This window comes from Hirundo rustica, chromosome 14, assembly GCF_015227805.2.
Source record: "Hirundo rustica isolate bHirRus1 chromosome 14, bHirRus1.pri.v3, whole genome shotgun sequence".
Classification (NCBI taxonomy): domain Eukaryota; kingdom Metazoa; phylum Chordata; class Aves; order Passeriformes; family Hirundinidae; genus Hirundo; species Hirundo rustica.
In genome coordinates, this window is record NC_053463.1 from 4,802,417 (window position 1) to 4,822,355 (window position 19,939).

The 19,939-nt window shown below is 42.9% G+C and overlaps 1 protein-coding gene across 10 annotated transcripts in view; it reads right to left on the bottom strand.

Annotated features, from left to right (window-relative positions):
* SGCD (sarcoglycan delta) overlaps positions 1-19,939 on the bottom strand; it is a 497,197-nt gene that overhangs the window by 57,508 nt on the left and 419,750 nt on the right. For all 10 annotated transcript variants that reach the window (XM_058422461.1, XM_058422456.1, XM_040078046.2 and 7 more), the window contains one exon: positions 19,639-19,740. In XM_058422461.1, coding sequence (XP_058278444.1) covers positions 19,639-19,740 — 102 coding nt within the window. The remainder of the gene's footprint in view (positions 1-19,638; positions 19,741-19,939) is intronic.

Sequence of the window (19,939 nt, forward strand, 5' to 3'; positions counted from 1 at the left end):
AGATCTCAAAGCACTTTGAACCATCTGGCATGTTTCACCACCACACTGCGGGCTGGGATGCCAGCTCGTGACCAGCTCCATCCCACCGGGTCTGCAGAACACAAGACACAAACCCTTCCTCATTTCCCACCTGGCCGCAGAGAGTTCTACCAACTTCTCATTTTTGTGCTTTCCACACGCCTCTAAGAAAAGAGGCAGAGCAGCTGGTAGCACACAGGAGCCACGCAGCGACCTGGCAACATCCATCTCAGGTATTTCTCCCGCAGAAGGAAGCCAAAGAAAACCCACAGCTCCAACCATCTGGCTCCTCCTGTGTGCAAACACAGCCTGGGCACCGGGGAACTCGTGTTTTCCACAGTTGGCTTCTCAGGGGCTATTAGCCACCCACAGCACCTGCACCCGCATCAAATCAGCCCAAAATCTAATGTGCGAGGTGGAAATTCACCCCCAGCATCTCTTTGTAATGCCTAAAGCATGCAGCTGATCAAGTTCATTAATTGACAAAGGATAGGCAGAGGAGATTAGCAAGAAAATCAGCAAGAAGTTGAAAATTTTTATGTCCAATGTCTTTTTCTAGAATTTCAAAGTTTTTTCCATTTGGAATGAATAAACACGATGGGGACAAAGAATTGTGTGGGTGAGGTGTGTTCTCCTTGCCTCCTGAATTTGTAATGAACACAGTATTTTCATGGATGCCATTTTTTCTGGATCATGGCAGAAGGACTAAGTTGTCTGCACATAAAACATAACAGGAAGACACAAAATGCTTTGTGGGACTCCTATGGTGGATTGGGCCTTCAGGGAACCCTCTAGTGATGGACAAACAATTCCCAGCGGTGTTTTCAGAAAATAAACCTCAAAAAACTAAAGTAAAACCAGCCTCACATGTGACCAAATATTCACAGTAATTACATTTGTTGCCTTCGTTGTTTTTGCAGCATGTTCCCATGGGATCAGCCTTTCAGAAACAAAGGGGAAAATGGGGTTTATTTGATCAATTGTAACTAGAACGTTTTGGCTACATCCAGGCCATTTACAACTAAATAAAAATAATAATAAAAAAGAGAATTCCACTTAATCATTTCCAGATCTTGCACAAGTTTCAGAAGCTCTTGGTGCCTCTGTCCCCTCCTACACTAAATGAGGACAAATCATCCTTCTAACATCAGCAATGTGCCTGGCAGCTTAAGTCATCTTGTATATGAAACTGAATTATGATTAATAATTTATAAGTAAGGATCAGTGTTAATGACTAGTAACGATTCTCCTCTAGTTTTTATTTGTGATCTTCTAAAACTTTTAGAAATGAATGCTGATTATTATTATTTTATGGTTAACAGCTCAGACAGAAACAATGGCTTCACTTGGATCCCCCCCTGCTCAGGGACCTGATTTGAACACCCAGGAACAGCAGTTCACTGCTGCATATCCATTTCCCACAAACAGAAAAAGGGTATTTTTAAAGGTAGACAGCTACAATCTGCATAATGTATGGTCATGGATGAGGCTGTAACTAATACAAACTAGCCAGGAAGCACAGAAATGTCTTCTTTTTTTTTTACTTGTTTGAATTTTGTTTATGGAGTTTTCAAGCAGAGCTGGGAGCATTTTGAAAAAGCCAGGAACTCTAGTCCACGTTCAGACAGGAAAAAAAGTTCAATCCCCATGACTCTGAAAAATCTGTTGCTGCTCTTTGTAACAGGAGATTGCACTAGAGAGGTACTACAAGATTAGCCAATATAAAAAGTCACTCATAGGGTTGCTCTGTAGAAGACCAACAAGACAAGGTAAGAGCTGGCACCCACCTCCAGAAGACTTAAAACACATGATCAGACCTGGAAATGTTTACTCCAGCATAGTAATCTCATTCATTCATACAGAACTCAAATTCATGCAGCCTTCAAAAAAGTAAATTTCCCTAATGGAGGAGTTATGTTTTTATTGGTCTGCAGGGAAAGAACATTGGAAGCACTTAATGCAATGCCTGCTCTCATTTCCATAATTCTTTTTCCATTAAGGAATGAAAAAGAACTGAAGAAATTATTCCCTTTTGCTGAAAATTTGGCAGATTTTCTATCCATCATCTTCTGTTTACAAAGGAAATAACATTGACATCTTTTAAACACGGAACATTAAAAAAATGTTTCCTTTGTTGCAAGCTTGGTGATAATGCCAGCTTCTTTCAATCACACAGAGCAAAATAATGAAAGCTTTAAAAGCCAGTTAGAATTTACAACTGAAAAGACAAAGATTTTCCCTTCTCTTACACTTTCATGTTATGATGAGACAAAATGAAGTATTCTGATGCATATGAACAGGTGGAAATCTGGATCAATATGGCATCATCACCACAATAAAGCAGTTATGTAGTGAAGCAATATTTTCATAAACTGTCATAGCACTTGATGGAGCTGGAGTTAGAGTATCAGCATGCAATAAACAAGCACATCTTTTAAAGACTCTCTGAGCTGCTCATGTCCTTTCAGCTCACCATGAACCTACTATTCATCTCTGCAGGAAATCCTGGAGAGTAAATACATCATTCTGCCTCTTACTCCAGCTCCTCATTAGCAGAAGCAGTGCCTTAAAAAGAATTCAAATGTTTGCAGACACACAATGAATTTGCCTCAGCTACTTAATACATTAAAACTTTGGACACATGCTGCAGAAGGAAGAATATGAAAAGTGCAAAAATACGTCAAAACTGCATAGCTTGGTTCCTCACCAAGCAGAGGTATCCAGTAAAATACAGAAAACTTCCCAAAAGGTATCAACTTAACTGTTTGCTAGGTTAAACACATGGCAAAACAAGCCAGAACAGCTCACTAGCTGTCTTTCTTTGGCTCACTTTTGAAGAGATGCTAAAAACTCCCAGATCACAGACTGAAACAGAAAAAGCCCTTTGACTGACAACCTTAATTTGCAGCTGAAGCAATCCCAACCAGTGCTGTCTCCAGGGAAATTCAGTACTTTAACAGATGTCCTTAGACTGTTTTAGGGAATTATTAAAAATATTTGGAAAGCCTTTTAAATTTTTACAGGCAATTTAAAAATAATGCTTCACAGTTGGCGTGTTTGTAGTTTGGATGGTCAAAAGGAAGAGCTTTGGTTTGATCCTGTGGATTCACAGACTTCACACAGTAAGTGCAAAGTGAAGCTTGTGGAAATAACGGAAACAGCGAATTTCCTTCAGGCTTGACAAAGTAATGGTAAAAAAAAAAAATCTGAAAGCATAACCTAGGTTGGCAAGGAGCAGTCTGTGGAGAAGTCACTCAGCACCATTTTGCTGCTCAACTCCACCTCTCACTGACATTACAGGAAGCAAACACAGCTGGACTGTCAGAGGGCAGAAGCTTGTTTTCTGTAAAGCAACCAACCAGCAAAAGCTCTCTTGCTTCTGGCCGACAGCCACAAGCAGCACCCACCTGCTGCACCCCTGGGTGCTGTTCTCAGGAGCTGCTGATAGAGGGGAAGTTCTGTGTGGGTAATAAATATATTCCTTTCTTCAAATCTAACCAGTCCTAGTCCACCAGCAGCTAAATGTGATAGCAGCAATCACAGCAGTGACACTTTCCTGCATTGCATTTTCCACTGGTAGGGACAACTCAGAGCTGCACTTCAGTTTTTTCCAGTTTGGAGCAGCAAGAATTCATCGCCCTGAGAGACAAAGCAATAATTTTTAGGGCACCTGAAATGTTCTTCATTAAGAATGACAAGCCCCTAAAGAAAAGCCACAAAGGCATCACAGCTCTGTAGTTTTTCTTTGTGTGGCCAGGCCCAGAGCACTGTTGAGGACACCCCACTGCGTGCAGCTCATCAGAGCAGGTGTCAGGCATGTCCCCTGACCCGCCAGGAAAGCTGACCTTGTGACCCTTACTCCCTCACTTTTGGTCAGTTGGCACAGACCTGCTTAAATTGATCCTCCTGACCCAGTTCTGCACGTTCCCATACCCCTTGCTCCTCTCTCAAAGGGAAGCACCAGGAATACCTCACTGAGTGACGCTCAACGCGGGGTTTCCAAACCACAAAAGTCTCCAGAGCATGCTGTGAGCACAGCCAAAAATACCAGGACCTGTCCCCAAGTGTGCACTTCCTCCCCTCACTCCTTCCTTAGGAACAGAAACTCCTTTGGAGAGTGGCTGATGCTGGAAAAGTTCAGAGCTGCCTCCCTAAAATAGAGAGTTTGGAGGAAATTGAGTAAAACGCCTTCAGAACTGCCGGGAGATGCTGCAGGGATCAGACAACTGGCACCACCATGAGTCTCAGCAAAGCCCACAGAACATTGCACAGACACCCTGCACCTCCTGAAGAGCAGCCAGGAAGACTGGACAGCATCTACCTTTGGCTGTGAAGAAAAGAAACTGGGGAGTATCTGATGAACCCCATCCCTAAGACCCTGCTTGGAACAGCAGCCTGGCCTTCATCTACACCAGCAGAAAATCTAGACTTCATGCTAAACTTGTAAGCCAACCATTACTGTTTCTATTTCAAAAGATCCTCCTGCTTTATCTGGTCTAGATCCCCACTGCAAGAACGGGATTTTGCCCAGAAGCCTCCTGGCACAAAACCTTAAGGCATGTAGCTAAATCCTTAGGTGATGGATTGAAAATAGTCCTTAATGTGATTTAAACATACTTTTTGTTGTTTAATCACTGAGTCTCTTTTCATCTTGATTTTGTCCTTCAAACAGCTGAACATAATGTTCATGTTACTAAATCCCTTTCTTAGTAAAACTTCTGATTTGACAGTGTAAGCTTTTCATAGCAGAATGAAAGCAAACTGTGAACAGAATTGGTAACAAACAGATTAAAACAAACGCTTTAAAATGCCCCAGTATGTGCTAGATGTGTGTCTGCAGATGGCGGGTTTTAGGAAGCAGGCAGTAGGTTCAGTGAAGATGCAACAAAACGTAGTTTGCATCCTCTTCTTCCAGGAAACAAACCTTATCACAAGTGGAATGTGCCCAGGTCATGTAAGCTGGCTCAGTGACAGAGCAGGCACAGCCCTGACCTGCAATGGGCACTCAAAAACATAAATGAAGCATCACGAGCTTAGTGTGCTGTGTTACAACTTTGAATATTTTATCAAGTGCTCAAATGCTTAAACAAAAACAAAAAAAAACCAAACAAACAAACCAACCAACCAACCGAAAAAAAATCAAGTTCTGTTTTCTATGCCAACAAGGTTCAGTCACCTTCACAGAATGGTAAGTTTTACAGTACCATGAAGCTCAGAAAATATTGTGGTCCCACCCAGTGTGACATATTTTAATGGCACAGATAGTGCAGGGCTGAGTTTATGTCCAGTGCCACAAACCCCTCTCTTTTATGGAACTTCTTGAAGTTCATTTTAATAACAATAGAAACAAAAGATAAATTTCCTTCTGCTCTATTAAAGCAATTATCTTCGACTCTCCTTTTTGAAGTGCAAAGAAAGCAGGTCTGTGATGTGAGATCTAAATGACTGGGTTCTGCTTCTGGAAGGCTACCCAAGGGAGTCTGTATCCTTCAAAGTGATTTATTTCTGGCAATCTAGGGGTTTCTCTCTTCAGAAGAATACCTGTAATAATCTCATGAACAGAGTGTTTTGAGAGATTGGCTGCTTCTTCAAGATGCCTAATCAGCTACTTTGCAGCTGAGCCTCTTCTGAAAATTAAATTACACCATGTCTGCTGACATTAAAAAACAACACTGAAAAGTTTCCAAGGCATTACATCTGCCTTGACTTCATTGCTGTTCTTCTTTTTTACTTCAGTGACTTATAATATAAGGAAAACCACAGGTGACATGATGAAACCATCAGATACACACATGAAAATAAAATGCAACTGTGCATGTTGGAGCTCTATTCAGTATCCACAGGGGTGGGAAATCTGGGTTTGTAGCATCTGATCTGCTTTCCAAACATCAGGTGTTTGTAACATCTGAAGGCTGCTGCACATTCACAAAACTTTCTCTGCTGGTAGGACTGGAGTGATCGTTACTGGCTTTGGAAAAAAGTCTGATGCGCTGGAGCAAGCCCAGCTCCAGGAGTCCTCTGGAAAGGCAGGCTCAGCCAGATGAAATGAAGAGAGCAGCACAACTTGTAAAATGACCAAGTAACTCTGAAAATGCTTCAAGCTCTTCTCTGCACTGAGAGTTCACCCAAAGGTGACACACCAGAGTCAATCAAACATGTGCTGATGATCAACTTGGCATCCCTGGGGAACAGCTCTGCCTTGTACTAACAAAGCCAGGCTCAAGCCACGCCAGTGCTCGAAAACAGGACAGCAGCAGAGCTGGGTTCTCAGCATATTGCTCAGCCCTTCCACCATAAAATCAACCAAGTATTCTCTAAAGATTTCAATTTACTTGAATTCCTCTGCAGAAAAGCCAGGCTGCAGCTGCTGCTCAGCGGCAGCTCGCTCCAATCTGATCCTCGTCTACAAGGAGGTGTTGGAGCAGCAGGACTGTGGATTTGTGCTAAGTTATATCCTATTTTCTGCCTTGGGCTGTTCTAGTTATGATCAGAGTCCAGCGGTGACAGATCTCCTGCTGAAGTAAACACACTCTAGGTAGGCACAGAGAGAGGGAGAGAAAAGAAGAGAGCTCTGCTGAGGCTTAAAAATATTCTAAATCATCCAACTCTATAGCTACTCCACCGCTTGTAACTTCTACTCCAGTCAAGCGTGCAGACCTCAGTTCGTGTGTTTTCATTTTTATGGCCTTTCTGGCGTCCCTACTGCCTGCCTTAAACAACTTTTAAAACTGCCAGTGAATCATACTCCCTATCTATAAAAGACATTAGAAGACAATATCAAAATTATACAGAACTACTAATTTCTGAGTTATTTTCCCTTTCCACCAGCTCTACTTGGACTGTACTACAAGCAGAAACTATTAAGATCTCAGTCAGGGAGGTGAATGCATGTTTAAGAGCATATTCTGTTAATACTAAGAAAAGCACAGCAATATTTTCCAGAAGTCAGATTCAGCAGAGACACTCGGGCTCTGCAACGCTCACGCCTCCTTTCAGGCGTTCTGTTACTGCACTGCGTAATGCCAAGTTATATATCCAGATATTCTTCTCCAGGAAGGCTAATAACGTGGATACCTCTGAACACTGCCTTGAAATTACAGCTTTCCTTTGCTGCATGTCATGGATCGCTTACTTCTCGTATTGGATTATAAATGGCCATGCCAACTTACGGGTGTGTGTACGGCACGAAACACAGGCAAGCTCCAAGCAGAGGCCCCTGGTGTGACTGAAATTCAGCTGCTGCTAATAAGAAGAAGGAAAAACATTTCCATCTGTCTGGATTGGGGAAAAAGGATTTGTGAGCCTCTGATTCATCTGCATCCATATGCTGGTATGTAGACAATGCTTATGGACACACAGACATATGCGAGGTAGCCAGCAACAGGAACCAAATCAATCACAGATCACAGCATGTGATTTGCCTAATTATGAGTAACACCTCGCATTTTTTATCCGTGCAAAAAGCACTCTGTGAGCGAGCAGATGGTGCTGCTGGGGGATGGCACCAGCCTTGACAGTTGCAGATGCAGAGCATTTACACAGCGCGCCGAAAAAATGGCACAACACAAGCTGCTTCCTGGGAAAAAGACTCCAATTGAACTAGCGTCACCAGACAAAATACACGTATTTATTGATGTTCTGAACTTATCTGATCCAGCCCCTCTCTTGCAATCAAATATACACATGCAGGCCAGGGAGTGATGCCATCCAGACAGCTTTGAAGTGTCTCAGAAGTGCCACGTGAGCTGCCTAGCGCAGGGCGGTGGAGGTGCACACCAACCCGAGTCTAGTTACAACCTGCAAACTGTTTAAACCCTCACAAGCAGAATCAATAGGAAGAAGCCCTGCAGAGAAAGCAATTACACTGCAAAAGCAACTGTATTACAGCACGGTGAGGGCTGGGAGGCAGGATGCAGGCAGCCATCCTCACTTCTGTGATTACCCACTGGAGTTCTCTCCCATGCATCTGGCCTGTGAAATGACAGGGTGAAGCCCAGACATGTTCCTGCAATCAAAGTGTTTCAGCTTCTGGGCTCCTGTCACAATTAAAGAGCTCTTCTTTAGGAGCCCCATCCTTCAGGTTTGCTGTGCTCCACAGGTAAATCCAGGATTGTGCTGAAGGAAATATGTTTGGAGGGCACAGTGAACTCTCCTTTTCAACAGCTTCATGGCAGTAATAATCTCATTTCCTGGATCTGCAATTGTTTATTCATTGTAGACTGTCCACTTGCCACTGCACAAGACACGAAGAAAGATCATCTGACCATTCCTGGTGATAGAAAATTCAGCTTTTCTATTCCAATTCTTTTATTTGTGCTTTTCCTGCACTTCTTTTTTTTTTTTTTTTTTTCCTGAGCTGCTGTAAATGCATACTCTGGTTTGACAGGTTGGAAGCAGCTATAAAATGATTGATGAAAACCATATTTAGGCCTTGTTGTGGGAATATTTACTGTAGAAATATGCTCAGTTAACCCTGTAGGGGAGGGGCAGAAAAGGAAAGCTGGGCCTATGACTGTACCTCTGATACTAAAGTGATTGATTTGCTTCAGTTATGATACAGGGTTATGGGGTCACAGGAACATCAGCACAAACTGGTTTTGAATTGCTGAAATCCAGCCACTTTGTCTCCTCTGCTGAAAGGATCAACAGCTGGCTTTAAGAAGGATGCTCTACGGGTCTGCATGACCAGACAATCTTCCTCCCAAGAATAAGCAGAGGGTCTGAGCTCTGAGCTGCAGAGGTGGAACAGTTCAAGTGCGTCAGACAGTTAATGTCAGACAGGAACTATCTCAGAGAAGAACTGCAAACCTCCACTGCCTTGGAGAGGCTGGAAGTCCAACAGCTGAGGCGAGAGGGCACTTGGACGGGTAAAATGACAGATGCAGTTAAGTGTGGGATGTGGAACTGGGCTGAGCCGGAGGGAAGATCCTGAATCATGCTGGATATTGCCACACACACGTACCCACAGAGAGAGCACGGCAGCAAAGGTGTGATCAGCAGCACAACTGCAGGAGCAGGATGTTTGTGCTGGGATTTGGCTCTGTCTGGTGGCTGCCAGTCAGCAGACACTCCTGAGTATCTGCTCTGGGGTGAAGAGAGGAGAGTACTGCCGTGGTACAGGGCCTGTGAGCAGAAATACATCCCTAACCAGCTCCACTGGGGAGCTGGGGAGTGGTATTTCAAGAGATGTCAGGCTGGCAGAAAAAGCAGCAGATGCTTTTTCCATGCCCGGAAGAAGAGAGGAAAGTTGTCTGGGGAAATGGTGAGTAATGGCAAAAGCAGCCAGAGAGAATGGGGTGTGTGAAGGTAAAACAGAGCCCAGGGAGGAATATCAGAGCCAAGGGCTGCAATTACTCTTTGGGCAATCAGCAGGGTGGCTCAGCCTGGCTGTTGTCTCCTGTTTTGAAGAGGTGTTTTTCTGCTGGTGTTTTTATTCCTGAAGTTCTTCCCAAACTCTGGAGGAACAGAACTGATCAGTGAAGGCACCCAACCAGTGTCTCCTCCCAGCAAAGGGCACAGGAAGGGTCCTGCCTGTGCGTTCCCATTTCTTCTGCTTCACCTAAGCTACACCTCCCAGAGTGCTGCATAATAGATAACGGTGCAGAGAGGAACAAAAAATCCTCCTGCCCTCCCAACTTTGTGCCAACATCAAGGCTCATCACTTATAAATAACAGTCGGGATCTTCAGGAAACGAAGAGCAAAGGTCAGTTTGCAGGAGGAGCTGGGGTTTTTGAAAGGTAGCAGAATACTGATAAAATATTTTGGCTTGAAGCAACTGCAGACATGCAATCAAAGGTGCTTCTCAAGCCAGCAGCTGTGACAACATGCATGCCACTGCCCTGAGTGGCCTTTACTTCATTTAAAGAGTGAGGGATGCTCTGCAAAAACCTGAAGGATACAGGCTCTGCACACCCAACCAGGGAAAGCAGCAGAGAAAACCTGCTCTGGCTCACCCCATCAACTCACTGCCTTCCAACTACGGACACCAAGACCCTAAATCAGCTTCAGCTGGTACTGCTGACCTCTGACAGCAACGTGTGTGTTTGCATTATGGATTGTTTGGCCATTCACTGGGTGGTTTCACCTGTGTGTAGGACACAGAAGTGACTCTGCCTAAAGGAAAATACCAGCTGCTCTAAGGTCATGGGAAGGTGTGCCCACTCCTAACCTGCAAAATATATGTAGAAAAAAAGGGATCTTAAGAAAAGTAATGAATTGTTCACACTTTTACTGATCAACCCAATCAAAAGAAAACAACAGCTTTTGGCTGAAAAACTGAAATCCTTTCTGAAGAGTAATGCTTGATCTGTCAGATGAGTGACCTCTCTTTTCCCCTCAATCAACCCACTGCCTTTGGTTTGTTATTCTGTTTTTAAATATTGATATCTTACAAAGCTTCTCATTGGAAAAAACCCCACATCTGACTCTTCAGCTGTGCTGCCTTGGGCTGCAGTCCTGTCAGATCACATCCAAGAGGGCTCAGTTTGCACTGGCACATCAAAAAGATCTCCCAGGCACTGTGAAGAGCAACACGGATGATTCAGTGAAGAGCAAAGCTTCTCCCCACATCAGTAACCACCCATTCCTGGTGCCACAGCTCTTGCAGCTGCTGCTGGTTTCTTAGCAGAGAATCAGGACTCAGATGTTCACCACTCTTCCTCATTGGATGCCCCATCACAAATCAGCCCCTTGTCTAAATCAAGAGAACCACTGGAATCACTGGAATATTGTTTTGCTCAAGGAGAAGAAGGAACTAGAAGCAGAATATCAATCTGCAGCTGGAAAAAAAGAGGAAATAAAAAGCCCAGGCCATAAAAGCAATTTTAAGTGCCTAAATTTAGATTACTCATCAAGAATCCAATGAAGTAACCTGCACTAAGATACAGTGAAAATCTTGGCATTTCCTCAACATTTTCATGAACAGTGATTTACAAATCACTGCTGAATTTGAAATAAGCTTTAAAAAAAATCCTTCCCTTGTGGACCATAAAGACGAGTTCTCCAAAGGAAGATGTTCCTCTGTCCTTAGAAGGGATATTCCTGGGGGAAGTTGGATGACAGCAGCACTGGATACTCCCTGGGGAACCTCAGAGGTGCAAAGGCAAAAGCCAAGGAGGCTTCAGCTTTACTCATGCTCAGACCAAAAAAAATAAGGCCTGAAAATGAGCAATCTCCTGCAGTTTTATGTAAGGATGGTAAACAAGGAAGAATTACTGTGAGCTGAAGCACTTGAGGTTTTCTTTTTGTTCCACAGGTTATTCTCCTTCAGACGGAAAACGAGGAGCAGACTCCTGCTAGTACTTCATACAACCTGCCTCAGAAAATATCAAGGCCAAGCTGGAAGCAGGCCTAAAAATCCCATGGGACTCAGAATTACAGCGCATCAGGAGGAAATCAATGGACATGTAACATTTTATACTGAAAACCTAGAATAAATCAAGGAAAAAAGAAACAACAAAAAAACAGGCACCATGGAAATTGCTTTCTTTCACCACCACCCAAGAACAACGTTTTACTGCATGTGCTTTTATAGGAAACATGTTCCAACCAGGAAGACCTTAAAAGCCAAAGAAATTTTACTTTTTCTTTTAAGAGCAGCAAGTTCATTTTCCCAAGACCCTCAACAAATTTGTCTTAAAAGAAAAGGAGCAAATTTAAAGTCGTTCTTGTTTTCACCTGTGTTCTTCCTTCTCCAAATGCAGCACATGTTATTTAGAAATAAAACAATCAAAGAGGTATAGCGACTGGTAAATGAAACCTGGAAAATCTGACTTTGCTTTCCTGTCACAGATCAAAGAACACACGAACTGAGCTGTCTGTAAAACCAGTTCTGTGTGCCTGCACTTTCTAATGACAGCACAGCTTGTCTTGTCAACTCCTGCCTTTACAAAATACATAACTTTCCTGCCAAAATAGTTTTGATCAGCAGAAGAGTTGCAGAAGTGTTTGCTGTCCTGTGGTAAGAAGATACAAAGCTCTGCTCTTCAGGCTTCTTGGAAACATGAGGAAAACATCATTTTTCTTTATAATTGGATCTTCCCATTTGTCTTTCAGTGTTTCCATTTTCTATTTTTCTCTATCTTCCCTCTACCCATACTGCACCGTTTTATTTCTTTTTCAATTTTAGCATTAAGAAGTTTTTTGTGCTTCAGCCTCTGCAAAGCAGCCAGGATCCTGATTGTCAGCAGCAATGTCTAGACATAGTAAATCCTTAAACTCAAAGCCTCTGCACTTCAGAGAGAGAAATGCAGCCCCCAGAGTCGCTCATGTTTTCTGTGCCCCACTGTCCTCCTTTTCACAGCTGAAATAAAAGCGATTTCTGGGATCGTGGTGAAAATTCCATGCAAAAGCTGAAAGCCCACAGAGCTCACTTTGAGCTGGGATGCCCATCACTCGTTTTTGTTGCCACAGGGTCCAGCTGCAAATGTTTAGCATGAAGAGGAGGCGGGAATCGGATCAGAGCAGCAAAACAAACACATGATCTGAACAGTTTCTCTCCCTTACACAAGCAGCTCAAGCAAGGAATTTTACTTGTCAAAGGGAAAAAGCAAAATGCATTGAGAGATCATTTGGGAAATTCTCTGTCTCTTTCATGTTTAGCTCCACAGCTGTTAATTTGTCCACATCAACTCCAAATTCCCCCACAAGAAGGTGAAAAATGCTGAGAATAAAGTGTTTATGCACCTTATGGGGTCAGATACTTCTGCAATGATCACGTCACGATTTCTGGACACAAACCCTCCACTGATGTCAGGGTAAGGAACCACAAACATGTGGATCCCAGTGTTAGTTCAGAGGTGTCCCCAAAAAATGCAAATATAGACAAAAGTTGAGGAAGGTAGCCCAGTGGGCACAGCTGATTGGCTTTAATAGGTGTTGATTACACTGCTCATATTGCATGAAATTAAAAAGCTTCCAAATGTTATGAGCCATTACCCTTCCATTTAAGAGGTCTTATGACAAGTTAGCAACATCTAATGAAATCCTTTTAAAAATGCCATAGGCAGTCTCCATGAGATTTTGCTTTGAAATGCAACTTGTGGAGTTATTTCTGAAAGTTTGTGTTTACAACAGAGCTTCCTCTCTTGCCCATCTTTGGGATGATCTGATTTAGAAGCTGGTGGGATACTCCAGTTCCCTGTTGTGCTCTCAATGTGGGGCACACAGCACCAGCTCCTTACAGAAACAGCCAGGAACAGGCATGGCAGGATTTAATTCTGATGTTATTTGTCATAGTCCCTTCAGCCAGCCTGAAATATTCCCTGCAAAATGCAAAGCCGAGAGACTTCTGACCAATTTTACTATAAAGGTAAAGGGAAATATTTTCATAGTTGCTGTAAAATTTACTTAACTTTCACTTCTTCAGCGCACTGGAAATATCACAGAGCCACTAACTGCCCCCAGAGCGCTGGGGCAGCCAAGGTTCAGACTGAAGTAGGCTCTCTGGATTTCATTGCTTCAGAATGAAATTTATTACTGGACAGCACATCAGTTTTATAAATCCCACTGGGCACCCACAGCCTAGTGCTGTCCACGGACGCAAATCTGCTTTGGATGGAGATGGCAAAAAATATCTGTACGTCAGGTGAGGGCGTTTCTGCCAAAATGATGCCTTTTGCAGCTTGTTCTTCGACTGCAGCCCCCGCTGACTGCCAGCTCTCCTCTCTGCTGATCTCTCTTTGAGTCAGGCAAGCAAGACTCAAACTGACCCAGCTGAGAGACGTCTACAGCCATTGGAATCTGACACAGCACCAGAGTGGTGCCACAGGAATGACCAACAAACCCTGCAGGGAGGACTGGAGATGGCCAGGCACAGCTGTTCGTCCTGGCTGTGCCATCCACAGCAACCTTGTTCCTTTTTTCATCTTCTGAACCAAAAATCAGCCAAAAGGCATCAAGCTATGAAGAGATGCAGTCAGGTGAGGTGCTGCAGAAGTTGATCTTGGGTAGTGGGAGACTTTTCTACCTGAAGCTACAGTGGCAGCTGAACTGCCCCAGAGGCCAGTGACAGGAGACCAACATCTCCAGAGCTGGCAGGAGCTCTCACAGATGTTTCATATCCTGCAAAGACTCTTCTTTGAAGGACCAGTCCCTAAGGGAATAGCAAAGTGCTGGGAGGAGATGTGGCTGCAGAGGTGGTGGGAGCGGGCAGGGACAGCTGAGTGATGGCAGCATGGTGGGACAAACTGCATCTCCTCATTTCCACCCCGTGAAGGTTTCAGTGAACACGCTGAAACCATTAAGCACTTTGCTAGACCAAATCACCAGGAACCAAATCAATGTCCTTTTATTTCTCTATGAACTTTGACAAAAGAAGAAAAGGAATTATTTTGTCTTCTCCCTCAAAAAACAGCAAGCCTTCTTTCATGCTATCTATCTAAAAGCTACATTTCTACTACACAGTTTGAGCCTCATACAAAGTTGCAATTATCTTGCCATCTGCATTCCCTTTTTATCCAAATTAGCATGTTATATTGCTTATAAATATGTATTTATGGCTACGAGGCAGGTATGCCCCACTGCGGGCACATGTCACTGTTTAATCCAAATACATGGTTTATTGTTTTGCAGTCGGTATTTTTAGTCTGGAGGCAGGTAGACCCGCAGAGCAAATAATACAAAAGAACATGGCCATTACAGAAGTGCTTCTGTGCTTTGAAATTATAGCACTCTTATTCCAGGACTGAACACAGTGAGATGAGTACATTGGCAAAATAATTATTTATCACTCTTAAAAGCCTCCTTTAAAATTTCTATCATTCAAATACTGGCTGGGGAAAACGCAAAGGACAAAGGAACATATTTTATGCACTCGCTGGTCTAGCTTTTATGCTGATAGGAACTTACTAAACACCAGTAAAGGGACTGGCAGTTATCAGCCCTAATTCACAAGTGTGAATTTTTCAGGCCAAACAGATGCCCCTGCAGAATCCCAGCCAAGTGTTAATGACAGCCCCAGCCCTCCCTCCACTGGAGTCACCAGTTATTTTGCATGGCCTCAAACGAGGGCAGGTTTACTCCAAGGACCTGAGCAAGCACGGTGCTCCGAGAGACACCCCCTGCCACACTGGGTAGGTCAGGGTCCTCTAACATCCCCCAAAAGAAGGAAAATAACACAAAGACACAGCCCTTTGCCTCAAGCTCTTATTCTTTGATGTATTGGGTTTTTCTTTTAAACACTTTTTTTTTTTTTTTTAGCTGATTAAAAATAACAGGAAGCAGACCTTCAACATAAAACCAGCTACATACACTAAGAGATCTCTTTATAAAGACACTTGAAGATTGCCTCAAAATCTTTTCAGAGCATTTTGCCATCCCTTACACCTGTGCAAGAGCAGAGTTTGGAGCTGCCCAGGTAGAAAGTTTGGCGCTCATATTTAGTTGTGTTCCCAGACCCATCAATAGGAGAGTCTGAAAGAGAGCTGAAGGGACAGGACCCCAGTCGAGTGCTTTTTACTGAAGCAAAGTCAAAGTTGTCAGGAAAATCCATATTCTTGTCTTTAAAAGTGTTCAGTGTAAGAAAAATAAAGCTCAGGTGTAAACATTTGCTAACTGAGTTTATTTTTTTTCCTATCTATGCACTTGAAAGGAACACTGAAAGGGCAAACCCATCCTAATCCTATCATTGCAATGTCTTTCTCTGCTTCCTGAAACTGAGATTATCATCTCATTGGTTGTCAGACAGCTCCTGAGAGAAGTAATTCACTGGATTTTCCTGTGTAATCACAGCACAGGATTTTATTTCTGTTGTTATCTGGATGGAAAATGCACACAGCTTGTTCTGTGTCTTGCCCCTTTCAAGTTACTTACAGACCTGGATGTGCCAGGCTTCAAAACACCCCAGCTGCACTAAGAAAGCTAAATCTGGGCTAACTCTAAATTGCAAGCAACTTGCTTCTCAGCAGCTCATCTCAACACAGGCAGGAAAATTTCCAGTTTTAAATTTCTATTCCAATTAAGGCAATGAAGACTGAAGTCCCCTAAACTGTTGCCACTGCTTTCCAAGACATAAAATTAACGATTTCTACTGCTGTGTACAACTTTCAGTCAAAGTTGGTCTGATTTATAAGCAAGCAGATGGTTCACACGCTAGTCCACAATAAATTACAACAGTTAGAAAGACAGCTACATTTTGAGAGTGACAGTGCAGCTGAGCTACAGATGGGTTTATAGATGACCCTTCCAATTTTTAATAATCTTCATAATTTATCTGCAAGGAAGGAAATGTGAGAATTCCTAATGCACCTCCTTGACTAAGTACAAATCACTTTTATTTACCCAGGCAATACTTCATGGTCCAGTTATCTTCTTAATTAAAGGCAGCAAGATGCTCATGTTCCATGCAAGTGGCATGGAAAGAAAAAAAACAAAAAAACAACACTGCTCAGTGTGCAATATGTTCAGCTGGGAGTTCAGGATGCTCTGAACACTCCAGGAAAAGGGCACACATCCATCTCCTTTCTTTAAAAGAAGGCTACAAGGGTGCAAACACTGCTACCACCTGCTCATTAAGCTCCAGATAAACTTTAGCCTTGTAAAACGACAATGTTACATTTTTTTGCAAGGTCTGATGCTTGAAAACAGGTTCCAATCCATACTACAAAGCAACTACACCACTGAGCCAGGACTAGGATGGAGAACAGCAGGAACAGAGACCCTCTTCTCTGTACAAAACCAGAAGGGATCTGGGGGGACACTCCTGAGTGAGGGAGAGGGAAAAAGAAAACAAATCTTGGGGGTGTCAGATGCAGAAAGAAACTGGCTGGAAACAGGTTTAAGAAATCAGTTCATGTCAATGATTTCTCTGCCTGGAACCAAACCACATCCATCCAATCCTTCTGCTACCATTTGGAATTTCAGTTGGAATGAGAAGCAAATCTAAGAGCAGCTCCTCTGCCTGGTAAGGTGATGCAGGGAGCAGGACCTAGCAGGGCTCTTAAGGCACAGACTACAGAAGCTCAGAGGTGCACACCCAGCAGTCTCTTGGGATGACATTTGAGGGCTTTTCCTCCTCTCTGACCCTTGATCTTCCCTTCCAGCCAAATCAATTTGAAAAAGAAATCCACTTTTAAGTGGAAATCCAAAACTATCATTAAAGGCAGAGCTCCTAGGAAATCAAGTCTGTGTGTAATTTTAATTACCAACTTCCTGGGATTCAAGAGAGGCAGCAGAGAAGAAGAGGCACCAGTGACAAATTCAGGCTTTCAAGAATAATCACAATTCCCATTTTGGAGATACTCTGTCAGGGATTTCCCAGCTCTGTGAGCAGCTTTGCAGCACATGGGGGAGCAGCACCACGGAGACACGAGTGGGGAAACCCAGGGCATAGATCTCATGGGACTGCAGCCACTGAATCACATGAATCACATGAAAAGTGATTTTTCCCTGCCCTTTCCAGGCAGCAGCAATGCTCCTTCACCCACTGCACAGAACAATACTCAAGTTAAATTTGTTGAGTTTATAAAAAGAAAAATAAACTAAATTCTTCTATAAATAACCAGCATCTAAAAGTCTTTGGAGACTATATGAAACCATTGTTTATTACTGTACACATCTCTCAGGTTGTTTAATTAAACATATGAAAAACTGTATATGTCAGATTATTTCTGGGATGCTCTTTACTATGTCTTTACTTTATTTGTCATATTTGTTTCTGTTACTCTTCACATATTTAAAGCTGCATAATGCACTTCTGAAAACCCAGAGAAGATCACTCTAGAATTAGTATGGATGTTCATCTGTTACTGAGCTCTGAATTTAGCACTTTATTTTAACAATATTCATCAGGTTCAGGAACTGCTACCACGCTTCCCTCCAAGACAGCTCTGGGTCTTACTACTGTTCTTTAAAAATATGGAGTGTTGATTATTTAACAATATTTTTAAAATATTCTGTGACTATAAACCTTTGACTGACTGCATTCCTTTCATTTGCTTTCAAGGGGCTAAATTCACACACAGCACAAGAAAGCAGAAGTTGTCTGAATGCAGTAAGATCTCAGCTGCTGCCCCCAGCCCAAAAACAATTCCAGGGTTACCACGAACAACCCAAAAGCCAGCACAGGCTATTCCAGTGCATTCCAACAGCCAGAGGAACAATGTGCATGGTTTGTGGAACTCTGTGGTTAACACAGTTTCCAGGACTCATCTACTGAAGCCAGCAGGGATGCTCCAGCTCCCCAGACTGCAGATCAGACCTGGCTGGCAGCTACATCCTCCTCCAGCTCACAGCAGAAATAATCCTGGATGGGGGATAAAGCAAGAACACACACAGGCCTCACCTCACACTGCTCGTTCCTTGCACTCAGTAATCTGTCAATGGTGTGGAAATTATTTTCACAGCCTGAGGAAAGGGACACCTTTTGCACCCCCTGACGTATTAAAATGTAGATCAATATGATAATATGAAAACAGCAAACCCCCAGTAGCAAGAGGTAGTTCCACTTCTCTTAGCAATCAAATATTATTTCCATCAATGTAACTAGAGAAAAAGAAATGTAGGTAGTGATTTGTCAGTCTATTTATCAAACCAACTGCTGCACCTGGTTCCCACATATTTTATACTAAAAGGTGAACGACATGTAAGGTTTTACAGGTTCCGTTTTAATTCAGGGCTGAAAGCATTTACAGATATGAAGGTTTTCTTATTAAGTTTTCTTCCTGAATGATTATGCTTGTTCAAATCAATTCCTAGCCATCTTACAAAGGTTACAACCCTTCTTAATTAAATGGGGTATCATATTGGCTGTTTTGTTCATTATGCTCCAAGTTCCAATTTCTACAAGAGCACTGAAATGCTAAGATCAAAGGATGTTAAGTTTATTTAATTAGCTATCTGCCATTGTTATCAAAAGGGAAGGCTGGTATCTGACTCAAATTAACACTTTAGATTGGAAACCAGACAGATGATATCTTCTGACACAGATCCTGGAAACTCTGTAGTTGTTTCAGTTATTTTAAAGCTGCTCAGGACACATTGGATTGCATTAGAAAGACCAAAAATCACCAACAGCCAGCAAAGTGCTGCTATGAAAATGTTATTTCAATCACCCTTGGGTTCTTTCTTATTTCCAGTAGTTAACATTCTTGCCACTTTTGACAAGCAGTCACTCTTAGCAGCGTTGAATTTTAACTGCACATAATTTTAAACCAACATGAAATAGGATTGAGCACATAATGTGGGTTCATTGTGCTAATGAACAACAGATCAGGCCCTTGTGCCAAGGCACCACCTCTCTGCTACCCAGAAAAGCTGTGACTGGTCAAAAGTGAGCGAGATTTCAGAACTGCCAGACATCCCTCTGCCTCAGAACTAAGAGATCCTCCAGTTGAGGGTTGTTTAGGATTTACCTCAAAAGAAAGCAAAGACTGTGAAACCTCAGAGGTCCTGGAAGAGTTTTAACTGTGGCTTACACAGACCAGAGCCATGGTATCAACCTTTGAACCGCCCAGAGGATGCAAGACTGGATGAAGTCCTCAAAGCCTCTCTCCCCAAACTGCATCTGTATGGAGAGGCCAGTGGCCAAAGCAATTTATCCAGTAACCACATCACCCTGCCACTTCATGGTTCCTTTCTGTTAGGGCTACAGAAACAAGCTTATTCCTTTCCCAAAAACTTACTGGTCTTGATCGGATTTCTTTGGCGTAGAGAGGTTTCAAGAATTCTGAATCTCCTTCAAGCTTCAGACCCTTCTCCGTGATCCTCAGGTTCCCCATTCCATCCTGAAAGACAGGCAAAAAGAAACAACCCCATCAGTTACAATTACTAAATTCACCAGGCTGCCAATAGCTGATTTTTTTTTCCATTGAAGATAACATGCATAGCACTGGGAGGCACTAGAGAATGCAATTACTTATGTTATCGTTGTAGCTCAGTTACTGTGAAAAAAATATTTCTATTCAGAACCATCTGCAGTGCCCC